General features: G+C 44.2%; 1 protein-coding gene across 1 annotated transcript; it reads right to left on the bottom strand.

Annotated features, from left to right (window-relative positions):
* Positions 1–14,093: 14,093 nt before the first annotated feature.
* On the bottom strand, positions 14,094–14,666 carry LOC124789383 (gustatory receptor for sugar taste 43a-like). Its single transcript, XM_047256756.1, has one exon. It carries the CDS (start codon positions 14,664–14,666, stop codon positions 14,094–14,096), a length of 573 nt encoding a protein of 190 aa, XP_047112712.1.
* Positions 14,667–15,511: the final 845 nt, after the last annotated feature.

Here is a 15,511-nt window from a genome sequence, read left to right as displayed (position 1 = left end):
CGAGCAACTTATCTACCTGCTCCAACAGTTCCATGATGCCACTAATGATATGGTACCCAGTAAATAGATTTCTGCATAAAATACACTACTGGCCATTAAAACTGCTACACAACGAAGATGACGTACTGCAGACGCGAAATTTAACCGACAGGAAGAAGATGCTGTGGTATGCAAATGATTAGCTTTTCAGAGCATCCACACAAGGTTGGCGCCGGTGGCGACAGCTACATCGTGCTGACATGAGGAAAGTTTCCAACCGATTTCTCATACACAAACAGCAGTTGACCGGCGTTGCCTGGTGTAACGTTGTTGTGATGCCTCGTGTAAGGAGGAGAAACGCGTACCATCACGTTTCCGACTTTGATAAAGGTCGGATTGTAGCCTATCGCGATTGCGGTTTATCGTATCTCGACATTGCTGCTCGCGTTGGTCGAGATCCAATGACTGTTAGCAGAATATGGAATCGGTGGGTTCAGGAGGGTAATACGGATCGCCGTGCTGGATCTCAACGGCCTCGTATCACTAGCAGTCGAGATGACAAGCATCTTATCCGCATGGCTGTAACGGATCGTGCACCCACGTCTTGATCCCTGAGTCAACAGATGTGGACGTTTGCAAAACAACAACCATCTGCACGAACAGTTCGACAACGTTTTTAGCAGCATGGACTAAAAGCTCGGAGACCATGGCTGCTCTTATCCTTGACGCTGCATCACAGACAGGAGCGCCTGCAATGGCGTACTCAACGACGAACCTGGGTGGAAGAATGGCAAAACGTCATTTTTTCGGATGAATCCAGGTTCTGTTTACAGCATCATAATGGTCGCATCCGTGTTTGGTGACATCGCGGTGAACGCACAATGGAAGCGTGTATTCGTCATCACCATACTGGCGTATCACCCGGCGTGATGGTATGGGGTACCATTGTTTACACGTCTCGGTCACCTCTTGTTCGAATTGACGGAACTTTGAACAGTGGACGTTACATTTCAGATGTGTTACGACCCGTGGCTCTACCCTTCGTTCGATCCCTGTGAAACCCTACATTTCAGCAGGATAATGCGCGACCGCAAGTTGCAGGTCCTGTACGGACCTTTCTGGATACAGAAAATGATCGGCTGCTGGCCTAGTCAGCACATTCTCCAGATCACTCACCAACTGAAAACGTCTGGTAATGGTGGCCGAGCAACTGGCTCATCACAATACGCCAGTCACTACTCTTGATGAACTGTGGTATCGTGTTGAAGCTGCATGGGCAGCTGTACCTGTACACGCCATCCAAGTTATGTTTGACTCAATGCCCAGGCGTATCAAGGCCATTATTACGGCCAGAGGTGGTTGTTCTGGGTACTGATTTCTCAGGATCTATGCACCCAAATTGTGTGAAAATGTAATCACATTTCAGTTCTAGTATAATATATTTGTCCAATGAATACCCGTTTATCATCTGCATTTGTTCTTGGTGTAGCAATTTTAATGGCCCGTAGTGTAGTAGCTGGCTCTAACAAACACAGTAAAAGAAACAACAACATTACTGTTGTGTACATGGTTCCGCGTAGGCAGCGCGTACACAACTTTCCCAATAGAGCGCGCCCCGCTAAGCACAACAGCGCAGGCGCAGCGCTCGTTCTTCTCCGCACTACGAGATGGCGCTGTCTTAGAGACGGAACAAGTTCTGTTTCCGCCGATCCGTTTATTAATATGTTACGCCGCTAATGAGATTGCTGCTGACGTAGAACCTTTTCTCCTCGCGGATCACACTCGCGCAGTGATACCTGAACGCACGAGGTATTATAACGAGACGATTAGTCAGTCTGCATTAGTCTGTACCAGTCTGCATTAGTCTGCATTAGTCTATAGTCAAGTTTCAGTCTGCGCCTAATAAGATTACCATATTCCTGTACATCGCCATGAAGAGAAATGTATAGACACTTTGTCAAGTATCAGAGATATATGAGAATAAGATTAACGTACCAAGAATAAAGGAACTGCAGATTGTCCATTGTAAATATCATCCAGAACCAAGTTAAGTTATTTTTATGCTTGTTATTATTTTAATAAATGTGAAAATTAATCAAGTTGTGTTTAAAGTTGGTCACCGTCAATCTGCTACTCTAAGCCTGCTAGTGGCATTTCTACCGTCTGACCTAACGGCAGAAGATAAACACGCCACGATAAGACCACGAGACATATTGCTGACACTCGCCTACTTCATTAGAGCGACAAGTCTAATAATCTGATGGTGTGTGTACCGAAGGTCTTACAGTACGCACACCACAATTACTAAACGCATTGTTATACGGAAGAGTGGAGATACTGTGATTAGATCCATTACTAATTAGGTACAGTAAAGAGCAGAGCCACTGATACAGGCGAGCCATGTCAAGGGTGTGACGTAGCCTGAAAGCCTGTTTAATGACCGTCGGAAGCGACAAGACGCAAAATCTTCGTTATCACTGACCGTGGGAGGCAAACCAAATGTTTGTAATATAACCTATATGGGTGCAAATGCATTATGGAAGCTATGACCACTTATTTGCGAACAAAACCGCAAGTATTGCTCATTATCAAACGAGCTAGACTCATACGTTTGAATAGCTCTCATGACTGAGTTACGGTCTAGTTATCAGACAGAGTACAACACGAAAACTCCAATTTTCTTAATGGGGCAACGATGGAAACGTAAATTCACGAATACGAGTGATGCTTCATTAACACTAATGAGTCGTTACCTTGAGAGGTTGGTAAAACCAGAAACATGTCGACCCGTGTTTATCGAACTAAGTTAAAATCAATAACAATTAAGGAGCAAAAATAATATGATGATAAACGTAAGTCACACGCCAGATCATAAATACGTTAATACAACCACATAAATTTCTATAGGCGTTTGATTTCTACTTGTACCCGTAGTACTCTCCACAACAGTCTCCTCTGTGAAGTACAACCAATGAGAACACGGTAGTATACGGTATATACTGGGTGAATCGCCTAAAACTAGCACCGCAAATAATGCGAAAATGGGAAGTGCTGCTGATGGGTGGTTTTCACATAATGAACTAGTAGTCCGGGGTTCGTACTGTTAGCCAATAACAGATTGTAATAATACTTAGAAAGTTTGAAATACTCTTTTTTACGTGGAACAGTGCCTACTGACATTAAAAAATGAAACAGAGGGTAAGTTAGAATGACTGTGGTGTTTGTTGGAGGATTCTTGTGGGGTCGTTTACGATGTATAGTATTGTGTAAAGTTTCCACACCTAAATTTTCTTGGGCCATTGAACCAGCGTAGTTGCTAGGTAAGCTGTTAACATATCTGCTTCTGCTTACAATGTACTTGTGTGTTCTTTGCGTGCATTGCGATTCTTAGTCAGACAGTGTGTGACAGACCAAGCAGTAGGCCGTGAGTGGACGATGGAATTCACCAACGCAGAAAGAGGAGATATGCTCATGGCGTGTAGAGAGTGTAGGAAGAATACAGTTCCTTCTTATACGGCGTATGCAGCAAGATATCCCTATAGACGGCAGTTATTTATCAACGTATTCAACCAGTTACGTGAAAGAGGTATTGTAACGCCTAGACATCGCAACAGAAGGAAACAAAACAGAAGAAGGGGAAATTAACATTCTGGCTGCTAGAATGAGATTGTCACTCTGCAGCGGGGTGTGCGCTGATATGAAACTTCCTGGCAGATTAAAAACTGTGTGCCGGACCGAGACTTGAACTCGGGACCTTTGCCTTTCGCAGTCAAGTGCTCTACCATCTGAGCTACCCATGGTAGGAGACGAGGTACTGGCAGAAGTAAAGCTGTGAGGTCGAGGCGTGAGTCGTGCTTGGGTAGCTCAGATGGTAGAGCACTTGCCCGCGAAAGGCAAAGGTCCCGAGTTCGAGTCTCGGTCCGGTACACAGTTTTAATCTGTCAGGAAGTTTCATTCTGGCTGCTGTTGCAGCTGATCCGCATGTTAGTTCCAGTGCAGTCGCACGGGGAAGTGGCACAGGTCAGGCCAGTGTCTTCACCGACATAGTTTCGATCCGCGTCGCATCTCTTTCAATCAACAGCTGCATGGAAACTATTATGAGAACCGGCTCTAGATGTGCATTAAGACAGAATACTCCAGATAGATCATGTATCTTGTTTAGTGATGAAGCTATATTTGCCAATAATGGACAGGTAAATCTCGAAAACATACACTATTGGTCTGTTGAAAATCCTTGTTAGCTTCGTCCGGTGAAACGTCAGCGTTCTTGGAATGTAAATGTTTGGTGTGGGATAGTGAACCATCAGCTCCTAGGCCCGTTTTCATATACGGAACGATGAAAGCACCCAAGTATTGCAGCCTCCTAACATGCCATCCTCCACGGATGCTAGAAGGTATTCGTCTGCAGACTAGGAGGAACCTATTCCAACAATATCATTGGTGTTCGGCCCATAGAGTACGAATTACTACGGGATGTCTTCATGAATTGTTTGCATTTCGTTGAACTGGACGCAGAGGACCTGTACTTGGCGGGTCCATTCCCCGTGTATGATGTCTATATAGATATTTTTCTGTGGGGGGAGTTGAAAGTCGCTGTCAAGAAGAGCATATTAACTACAGCCGATGATACGCAACGACGTCTGCTTGTACATCTCGGCTGAAATACTAACGCTTGTGCGGTAATCGTTCCGTACTAGACTGAAAGCGTGTACTGCCATTGCCAGCGGTTATTCTGAATACGATCTGTGACGGTCAGCTGTCTCTTTACTGGCTACAATCCACATGACTAGTGTATGCGCTCGTGTTGTGCTTTAGTGTGCGCTACCACAGGTATTGTACAACTGTCGGTATGGGAACTCTTCGAATTACAGTATCTCATAAACGAGTCACACCTGAACCCTGCAGAAAAACCACTGACATTCTAATTTACCCTACTTTTACTTTTTTATTAACGTCTCGCAACCTTTCGTCACGGGCATTACAACCGAACTCTGCGTAAATGGACAGCTTACTCAGCCCATCGAGGTCCAAAGAGGAGTGTCGCAAGGGAGCCTCTCTCCATGATGTTATTTGTTTTATCGCTCGAGCTACTATTAGGCTCCATTCATGACAAACTTGCTGGACTGTCGATCGCCGGGACGTCCTTCGTGGTTCGTGCTTACGCCGACGACGTCGGAGAGTTACTGAGCAACGACGAAGACGTATCAACCCTGAAGGCCACGGTAGACGAGTACTGTCGTGCTTCCGGTGCTAAAATCAACGTCGATCAATGCACCTCTGTCAACGTTCGAGGATTCGACGCAGTTATTATACCTTGGGCGAAGCGTGTCGAAGTCCACACCACTTTGGGGATGATATCGACAAATGCCCGCTAAAAATGAATGCAAAAAATTGGAAGCACGTCACGAATAAAATGCAAGGTGCCATGTATGAAAACAACTGCCGGTCTGTTGACATTCTCCAACGCATAAGACTCCTCAGCAGTTATATATTGAGTTGAGCGTACTATACGCCCCAAATATTTCCAGTCCCCAAGATGCAGGCCAAACACGTGATGAAACTTTCTAATAGATTTATCTGGCAATCTTACCTATTTTTGATGAGAGGCTACTAACAAATGGTTGGAAGGCCATCGGTTTAAGGCTTTCTTCGTCTTCTCCTGCTTTCTTTGTGGCATCTTGCGGTTTCATTTTCAGAGCCTTCTGTATTTTCGCTTCATGTCGAATTTAATTAATAGAAATAATGGTTTCAACCATGATAAATCATGGAATCCGGCACTTACTGTAATAAACACACAAAGACGCCGTCACAGTGCAGCTCGCAATGATATATCGACATGCCAACACAGATCGACTGCGGAGTCGTAGATGTAACTCGCGCATTGTGCACATCTCCGCCGCCGACCAACGTCTCTGGTGCATTTGCATCTGTGGCCGCATGCACAGTTGCGCGGTACACGAGTATAAAGGGACGAAGCGAGCACTGGAGGGGTGTCTTTCGGCTGAAGAGCAGCGCATATGCTGCTGCCAGTCCGCTCCTGTGGGGAACTGAAATACAATAAAGAAAAAAAAAAAAACTGGAGTGGAAGTCTTGCGGCTCACTCTGAAGATGGCTGAACGTTATACGGCCGAAATATTAGAAGAAGAAGGAGAACTCTTGCGGCTGCACAACTAAAACTTAATGGAATTGAACATACATGTTTGAGACTTGAAAATATGTCTGGAACTACGTGGTTTCATCTGATTAAAGCACCTATTCCTGGGTTTCACGTGGGATCTATCGCTTCGTTCGATACTGAGGCGCTGTTCCAGTACAGTGGGAGAACCTCTACAGTGCTGTCCGAGTTTAGGAAATTTGTGGTAAGTTCCTAAGGGACCAAACTGCTAAGGTCATCGTTCCATGGGTTTACACACTACTTAATCTAACTTAAACTAACTTACGCTAAGGACAACACACACACACTCATGCCCGAGGGAGGGCTCGAACCTCTGCCGGAAGTAGCCACGCCGAGTTTAGGGGTAACAACAAGTGGGCTGAGGTGCGAATGGGAGGTTGTACGGCGGAGGGAGGCGTGCTAGGGTAGGTCACGCTGCTGTGCAAAGCCACTGTTCCCAGGTGGCCTAGTGGTTCGCGCATGTCTCTAGTGAGCAGGAGACCAGGTTTAGAAATCCGGCATTTGTACGAATTATCATTCGCCGTTCCGGTCTTCATGTATAATGGATTTTTGAGACTGTAAAAGCTTTCTGTAACCACATGGTTTCATTTTATTGAACCAGCTATGCCTCTGTTTCAGGCAGGATCCCACACTTCGCTCGTTGCTGAGGCGCTATTCCAGTACAGTTGGAGAGCATCTGCCCTGCTGCTCGAGTTTAGGGGATATACCACCTGCACCGAGGCGTGAATCGGAATTTGGGCTGAGGAGGGGGGCGTGCTAGGTTGGCTCATGCAGTACTGCAGAGCTACTGTCCCCAAGTGGCACAGCGGTTAGCGCATCTGTCAAGTGAGTGGGAGACCTGTCTTCGAATCCCGACGTTTGTACAAATTTTCATTCGTCGCTACAGTGTGCATATATACATCGTACACACAGCTTTGTCAAGTGTCGACTTGTCTGAAACCTTGCTGAGTCCTTAGACCTCATACACCTTTAACTACAATCTGATATATGAGAATTACCAGTCGTTGAATCGAAACAGCCAATCATACCCCAGTATCTTAAGGGCCATTACAGTGAAAATCCCAAACAGTATGTACCTCAGAGTACGCTATGCTGTTCTCTGTGTCCAGCTTGGCAACGACCAGAGTTTGATATTTGTATCCCACTCAGTGCAAGTATAATGGACACTGAAATTAAGTGTCACAATGTTACTTCTTCGGCTTAGTTGTCGATATAATTCTTCTATAACAGGTTGAATCCCATGTGACTAAATCATCTGATGAAGCACTATTTTAGGGGGCAACAGGATAATGGATTATATTCACACACACACACGCTTATATATATATATATATATATATATATATATATATATATAGAGAGAGAGAGAGAGAGAGAGAGAGAGAGAGAGATGTAAACAGGAAGAATAAGGCGCTGCGCTCGGCAACGCCTATATAAGACAAGTGTCTGGCGCAGTTGTTAGATCTGTTACTGCCGCTAAAACGGCAGGTTATCAAGATTTAAGTGAGTCTGAGCATGGTGTTATAGTCCGGGCACGAGCGATGGGACATGGCACCTCCAAGGTAGCGATAAAGTGAGGACTTTCCCGTACTACCGTTTCACGAGCATACCGTGAATATCAGGAATCTCGTAAAACATGAAATCTCCGACAACGCTGCGGCCTGGTGGTCCTGCAAGAACGAGACCAACGACGAATGAAGACAATCATTCAACGTGACAGAATTGCAACACTTCCGCAAATAGCTGGGCCACCAACAAGTGTCAGTGCGGCAACAATTCAACGAACCGTCATTGATATAGGCTTTCGGAGTCGAAGGCCCACTCATGTAACCTTGATGACGACGCCTCGTCTGGGCCCACCAACAGCGACATTGGACTGTTCATGACTGGTAACATGTTGCCTGGTCGGACGAGCCGAGTTTCAAACCGTATCAAGCGAATGGACGTGTACGGGTATGGAGATAACCTCACGAACCCATGTACCCTGCATGTCATCAGGGGACTGTTCAAGCTGGTGGAGGTTCTGCAATGGTGTGAGGCCTGTGCAGTGGAGTTATTGAACGCAGTTTTCCGAAATTCCTTCACCAGGGAAGATGAATGGAATATTCCAGAATTTGAAACACGAACAGCTGCTAGCATGAGTTTCTTAGAAGTAGATACCTTAAGGGTTGCGAAGTAAATCAAATCACTTGATACGGGCAAGTCTTCAGGTCCAGATTGTATACCGATTACGCTGATACAATAGCTCCCTACTTAGCACTCACATACAACCGCTCGCTCACCGATTGATCTGTACCTACAGATTGGAAAATTGCGCAGGTCGCACCAGTGTTTAAGATGGGTAGTAGGAGTAACCCATCTAACTACTGACCTATATCATTGACGTCGGTTTGCAGTAGGGTTTTGGAGCATATACTGTATTCAAACATTATGAATCACCTCGAAGGAACGATCTATTGATACGTAATCAGCATGGTTTCAGAAAACATCGTTCTTGTGAAACGCAGCTAGCTCTTTATTCGCACGAAGTAATGGCCGCTATCGAACAGGGGATCTCAAGTTGATTCCGTATTTCTAGATATCCGGAAAGCTTTTGACACCGTTCCTCACAAGCGACTTCTAATCAAGCTGCGGGCCTATGGGGTATCGTCTCAGTTGTGCGACTGGATTCGTGATTTCCTGTCAGGAAGCTCGCAGTTCGTAGTAATAGACGGCAAATCATCGAGTAAAACTGAAGTGATATCAAGTGCTCCCCAGGGAAGCGTCCTGGGACCTCTGCTGTTCCTGATCCATATAAATAAAGTGGGTGACAATCTGAGCAGTTCTCTTAGGTTGTTCGCAGATGATGCTGTAATTTACCGTCTAGTAAGGTCATCCGAAGACCAGTATCAGCTGCAAAGCGATTTAGAAATGATTGCTGTATGGTGTGGCAGGTGGCAGTTAACCCTAAATAACGAAAAGTCTGAGGTGATCCACATGAGTTCCAAAAGAAATCCGTTGGAATTCGATTACTCGATACATAGTACAATTGTCAAGGCTGTCAATTCAACTAAGTACCTGGGTGTTAAAATTACGAACAACTTCAGTTGGAAAGACCACATAGATAATACTATGGGGAAGTCGAGCGAAAGGTTGCGTTTCATTGCCAGGACGCTTAGAAGATGCAACAAGTCCACTAAAGAGACAGCTTACACTACACTCGTTCGTCTTCTGTTAGAATATTGCTGCGCGGTGTGGGATCCTTACCAGGTGGAATTGACGGAGGACATCGATAGGGTGCAAAAAAGGGCAGCTCGTTTTGTATTATCACGTAGTAGGGGAGAGAGTGTGGCAGATATGATACTCGAATTGGGATGGAAGTCATTACAGCAAAGATGTTTTTCGTCGCGGCGAGATCTATTTACGAAATTTCAGTCACCAACTTTGTCTTCCGAATGCGAAAATATTTTGTTGAGCCCAACCTACATAGGTAGGAATTATCATCAAAATAAAATAAGAGAAATCAGAGCTCGAACAGAAAGGTTTAAGTGTTCGTTTTTCCCGCGCGCTGTTCGGGAGTGGAATGGTAGAGAGATAGTATGATTGTGGTTCGACGAACCCTCTGCCAAGCACTTAAATGTGAATTGCAGAGTAGTCATGTAGATGTAGATGTAGATATGCGACCCTGATACGAATAGATACGGCTCTGAGAGGTGGCACGTACATAAGCAATTCCAGTCTGGTCACCTGCATCCCTTCATGTCCATTATGCATTCTGACGAACTTGGGCAAATCCAGCAGGACAACGTGACACCCCACACGTCGAGAATAGCTACAGAGACGGTCCAGGAACACGTCAGACACTCAAATCAAGTATTACAATGTTATTTCAAAATGAAAATGGTTTCACTGCTGATCTAACTTGCAGGTTAAGGTGCCCTTGGTGATGACTATCATATAGTGAAAGCTACACAAAAGTTCTAAGAAATTACATACTAAGGAATAGTTTTAACAATATAGCTGCTAAACACATTAATGTTTAATTGTATCTTAACCGATAGGTTAAATAAAACAATATACACGAGGAAATGTGACACTTAATTTGAGACTCCATTGTGATTTGCGCCAAGTGATGTACAAATATCGAAGATGTCGCCAAGTGGGGTGCAGAAGACAAGATGGCCGAATTTGGGATATATCCTGATTGTTTTGCCTTAACGGCCAGGTAAAATACGGCACAATTGTTGGGAAATTTAGTGTGTGTGGCTGTGTTTGTTTGTGTGTGCGCCTGTTGTACTAAGAAGCATTGCTAGATTGATGCGAATTATTCTCAGGATCACTTCTTTACATACTTTGATAAATAATATAGACAATTTTTGGTTTCTCCAAAGAGCTATTCCACTTTGGTACAAAGATCGAGCTACTGCGGGTCTTGGCGCCAAGTTGGATGTGCAGAGAACAAGACACTAGGGAACATACTGACTGTTTCACTTTAATAACTGATAAAACATCGTGCTGCGACTTGGAGGTCTAAATACGTGTATTTTGTCTGATTGGCCTACTTACAAGATAAAGACTAGACTGAGGGGAGGGGAGTGTGCCGCCACACTCTCACCATCGCTTTCAGCAGCCACAGTCGGAGGAGTGGCATGCTGCATATTTAATGAGGAAAGTACTTTGCTATCCTACTGACAGTGGTGGGTGTACTGGAACTACTGATCTTTTTCTTATGGACCTGCCTAGATACAAAACATGTCAATAGTGTTAAAATATGTGAGTGTCGGCCTGGGACGAAATCTGAAATGTTAGCATATTACATTGTGTTCTGCAGCTTCAGTATGTGTATAACATGTTTGTAAATGTAACCCTCTCCATTAGACCCAACATGGAGGATCGATTGAAATTATGTTTCCCATCTTTTTACTTTACCTCCAGACATAAGAAAATCGATTCAGGACTAGTGTGTTATTGTGGATTGTAGTTTTTCAACATAGAAAATACCTCATTGGGATGATGTTTGATGCTATATTGCACTCAGCAACTTGTTTAAAGTATCCAAAGTTATATGTATGTGTCGGAATGCTATACTGATGCGGCGATTCGTTTCTGTGAGTGAAAGCGTTTCTTCTCTTTATATCTGCTGTGTCGTAGGTTATATTACTGATAAGTTATATTAAGAAGGAGACAGGGAAGATTGTAACTAACAACTAGGTGGACTGTAAGATAACGTAAATTTGATTTGTAAGTTTCCCTTAATAGAATATCTGTCTTTCTATCTACCTTCATAAATACTCTGGATTACTGCTTACAAAAACGTCTCTTCATTTAATTTGTAGTGATTATCTGTTGTGTGTAACACGTGATAAACTAGATGAGTGGGAAGTAATATGAACTTCTTTTACATTTAGATTTCCTTATTGGCATTGGTTTGCAGGTGATAAAAAACGACTTACATCGGCTCTGGTACATTACGTTGAGGTTTGTGACTGTATGTAACGCTCCTGTATTTCCAGGCGGCAACATCTCCTTACTAACTGTGTGTATTTTCTCGTATTTCACGGAACTGTAGTGTCACAAACTTCTCAACGCTCATTTATGGCAACATATTTTGTTTAGTAGTGTCAGTGTCCCGTATGGATATCATTTCCTTTTCCTTTAGGTACGTGTTGTGTTAGTTCAAATGGTTCGAATGGCTCTGAGCACTATGTGACTGAAGTCATCAGTCCGCTAGAACTTAGAACTACTTAAGCCTAACTAACCTAAGGACATTACACACATCCATGCCCGAGGTAGGATTCGAAACTGCGACCGTAGCGGTCATGCGGTTCCAGACTGAAGCACCTATAAGCGCTTGGCCACACTGGCCGGCGTTGTGTTAATCGTCTATTATAATTTGTGGAGAAGCTTTTCAACCAACAAGTAACTTTAGAAGTATACGTCATTTTTCTTTAGAAGAAATAACTAGAGAAAACAAGGTACGGTCGCAGGTTCGAATCCTGCCTCTGGCATGGATGTATGTGATGTCCTTAGGTTCGTTAGGTTTAAGTAGTTCTAAGTGCTAGGGGACTGATGACTCAGAAGTTTAAGTCTCATAGTACTCAGAGTCATTTGTACCATTTTTGAAAACAAGGTAACCTGAAGTTGCGTCTTACATGTAATAATACCTGTCAGTGTCGAAAATCGCTATTCGCATTCATTTCTTGCCAGGCTGAATCTCATGGATAAATAGTACGTCTCCTATATACGGGGTGTTTCGACAAGAATGAGCTGACTTTGGGTGGTAATAATTACGAAACCTGGGACGTACAGGCAAGGAAATGTGTATAGAGTTTCAGAAAATCGCGTTTAGTTGTCAGTCGAGGCGTCTTCTCAGTTAACGGTCAGTTAGAAGTAAGTGGCGTCCACTCAACGGAAGGCGTTTTGTGTGCTGCACTTCGCAAAGAGTGTGTCATTGATTTTCGTCCAGCGTGCATTTCGTCGGCGTTTTCGCATTGATCAGGCTGCACCCGAAAACATCCGAGATTGATATGACCAATTTGAAGAGACTGGGTGTTTGTGCAAATGTAAGAGTCCAGGTCGACCTGACGCTTCTGACGACATGGAGAAAGGAACTCGGCAAACGTTTGAATGGAGTCCTGGAAAGTCTACGCGCGACGCAAGCAGAGAACTGACAATGCCTCTTACGACTGTCTGGCGGGTGATAAAGCGTCGTTTGGTCTATAAAGTGCACAGAATACAATTAGTGGAAGCCCTTCAGGTTCGTGATAAAAGAAAACGGGTTGACTTCAACAATGTTCTGTAGAGGACATGCAAGATGATACGTTTCTCCCACGGTTAATTTTCAGTGATGAAGCAACATTTCATGATAGCGGTAAAGTAAACTGACTTAACTTGACTCAGGAACCGTCACGACAGTACTGAGAACAAAAGAGACTCTTTTAAAGTGAACATATTATGTGGCACTTGTCGTGAAAAAGTGTATAGTATCTTCTTTTCTGAGGTAAACATGGGGTCTGAAATGAGTCAGCTTCACATGCTAAAGAACTGGTTTTTCCACCACTTCTGGAGGGCTCCGATGACTTCATTTTCCAACAGGGTGGAGCTCTATCACACTGATACAACAAGACACGTGAATTTCTCAATGACACTCCTATACAACACTGGATAGGACGCGCAGGACCCCGAGACAATGCTCTGCATTCTTGGCTTCCATTTATCTATGCCTTTAACTCGTGACATGGAAGAAGGGAACAACAAAATAATAGCCCCCATAATTTATCTATTAGCAGGTACATTATGTAAAGTTTCTATGTGACACTCAGAGCATTTGTAATAGCGTAGGTAAATCTTTAAGATTTTGTGAGTATTTTGCAATTCATCTCACGTCTGTAGTACGTTTTTATCAGAGAATATGGAGTTATAAATTCAAGTTAATCTTTTTAAAACACCGTATATTATGTCTTGGCTCTAGGCGTCAGACCTCGGATCACCTGTCTCATGTAATATACAGTGGAAGTAAGTTTTAGTAGCAATAGATTACAGAAGACCAAATTGAGGTAGTAACTTATACTGGAGCTCTACTACATCCTCTTGGCATGGACAGGTAACTAATTGATTGCAGGAGGATGCATTCTAGTATTTACCTCGTGTGACTCAAGGGAAATACGTTAGAGCTTCATTTATTATCAGTTCTGTAGGTAGAAAGAAAATAATTACACACATTAGATACAAAATGTTTAGGAAACCATTTATTGGGTTTTGCTTTTTAGATGCACATACCTCACAATCCTCTGGATTGTACAAACACCACGAGTAATTGAGAAATAACCTATACTTACCATGCAGCTGTTAAGTAATCTGACACTGATTTTATGTTTGCAAGATGATGTTTTCAGCAGTGAGAGCTTCAGTACATTGCACTGCTAGGAGACATATTCTAGCAAAGACCACACGTAGTACTTTACTTATGAAATTGAACAAGTATCACGAGATAAGTAACTGCAGCACAAACAGTGGTTGTGAAGGTCTGGAGGTTGATGTCACAAAACCCCATGGCGGAAACTCGTAGTCTGTCCACAGGAAGTTGCAGAACACCGAGTGCTGGCCCGGGACGTAGCAGGGGCTGCAGTCTCGACAGCAATAGGCGAGCTCTGTCGGTGCGCTCAGCCGCAGAGGAACACACCCAGCAGACCATCAGATGGCGACACAGACCGGTAGTCAGGGCATACATGTTCACGACTATATCCGCATTCTTGTCTGCTTGTGATGTCAAGACTATGAGCCAATAGGCAGTGCCAGTCATGACGACGAAATCCCCCAAGACGGCCAGTAGCAGGGCGGGTCCGAAGTGCAGGCTGCAGAGGCGGGCGCAGCGGTGGAGGGCCATCCTGGCGCGCTGCAGCCGCCGCACCTCCGCTCCCGCCGCCTGCGCCGCCCCCGGCTGTCCTGCGCGCGTCGCCAGTTCTTCCAGCTCAGCGTCACTGCCCGCCGGTGGCCGGGTACTCCTCATCAGCTGACCACAGACGACGCCCATCCTGTGTCGAAGTATCAGCACAACAGCGAAGAACTGAACTCGCCAGACCGTGACAAAGCCTTGTAGGCATAGAAAGATGGTCGCTAACGGATCAGGTATGAACAAATAGGCTCCTAGTACGCTAACTGGTGTGACAACCCAGACAAGCACTGTAATGAAAAGCAAAATTGCTCTCTGTCGCGTTTTGCGATATATTTCCGTACTGTAAGTGGGATCTCGCATGGCGAGCAATGCATCTACCTGTTGCAACAATTCCGTGATGTTACTAAGAAAGTCGTACCCAGTACACAGAGATCTGCATAAAATTGTAGCTGGCTCCAAAACAGTCAGTAAAAGAAAGGACACAATTACAAAACGTAGTGTCATAAGGAGGTGCGGATTTATTAGGATTAACTGCATTACTAAATAGCCGCAGTAAAGACCAGAGGCAGTGATACAGATAAGCCAAATCAAACATATGACGTAACTGGTGAGTCTCTTTAATGTCACTCTGAAAGCACAAGAAGCAAAATTTTTGCTGTCGCTCATGACGGGAACCAAACCAAAGATTTGAAATATAAGATACAAAGGTCTCGCTGACATTTCGAATCTATGACCATTCATTTGAGAAACAAAACTGTATGTTCTGCTCATTATTCAACTAGCTACAGTTGTGTAACCGAACAGCTGTCACGACTGAGCTACCACCTAGTTTTCAGACGGCACGTTTTGATAGTTCCAATTTTGTTGATGGGATAGCGATCGAAAGGCAATTTCACGAAAACGAGTAAAGAGTCATTAACACTAATGAGTCGTTAACTTGAGAGGCTAAGGCCAGAAACATTTCGATCCCTGTGTAAACCTGT

Source organism: Schistocerca piceifrons, chromosome 1, assembly GCF_021461385.2.
Source record: "Schistocerca piceifrons isolate TAMUIC-IGC-003096 chromosome 1, iqSchPice1.1, whole genome shotgun sequence".
Lineage (NCBI taxonomy): Eukaryota > Metazoa > Arthropoda > Insecta > Orthoptera > Acrididae > Schistocerca > Schistocerca piceifrons.
The sequence above is the reverse complement of the archived record's forward strand: the minus strand, read 5'-3'. Positions and strand labels throughout refer to the sequence as shown.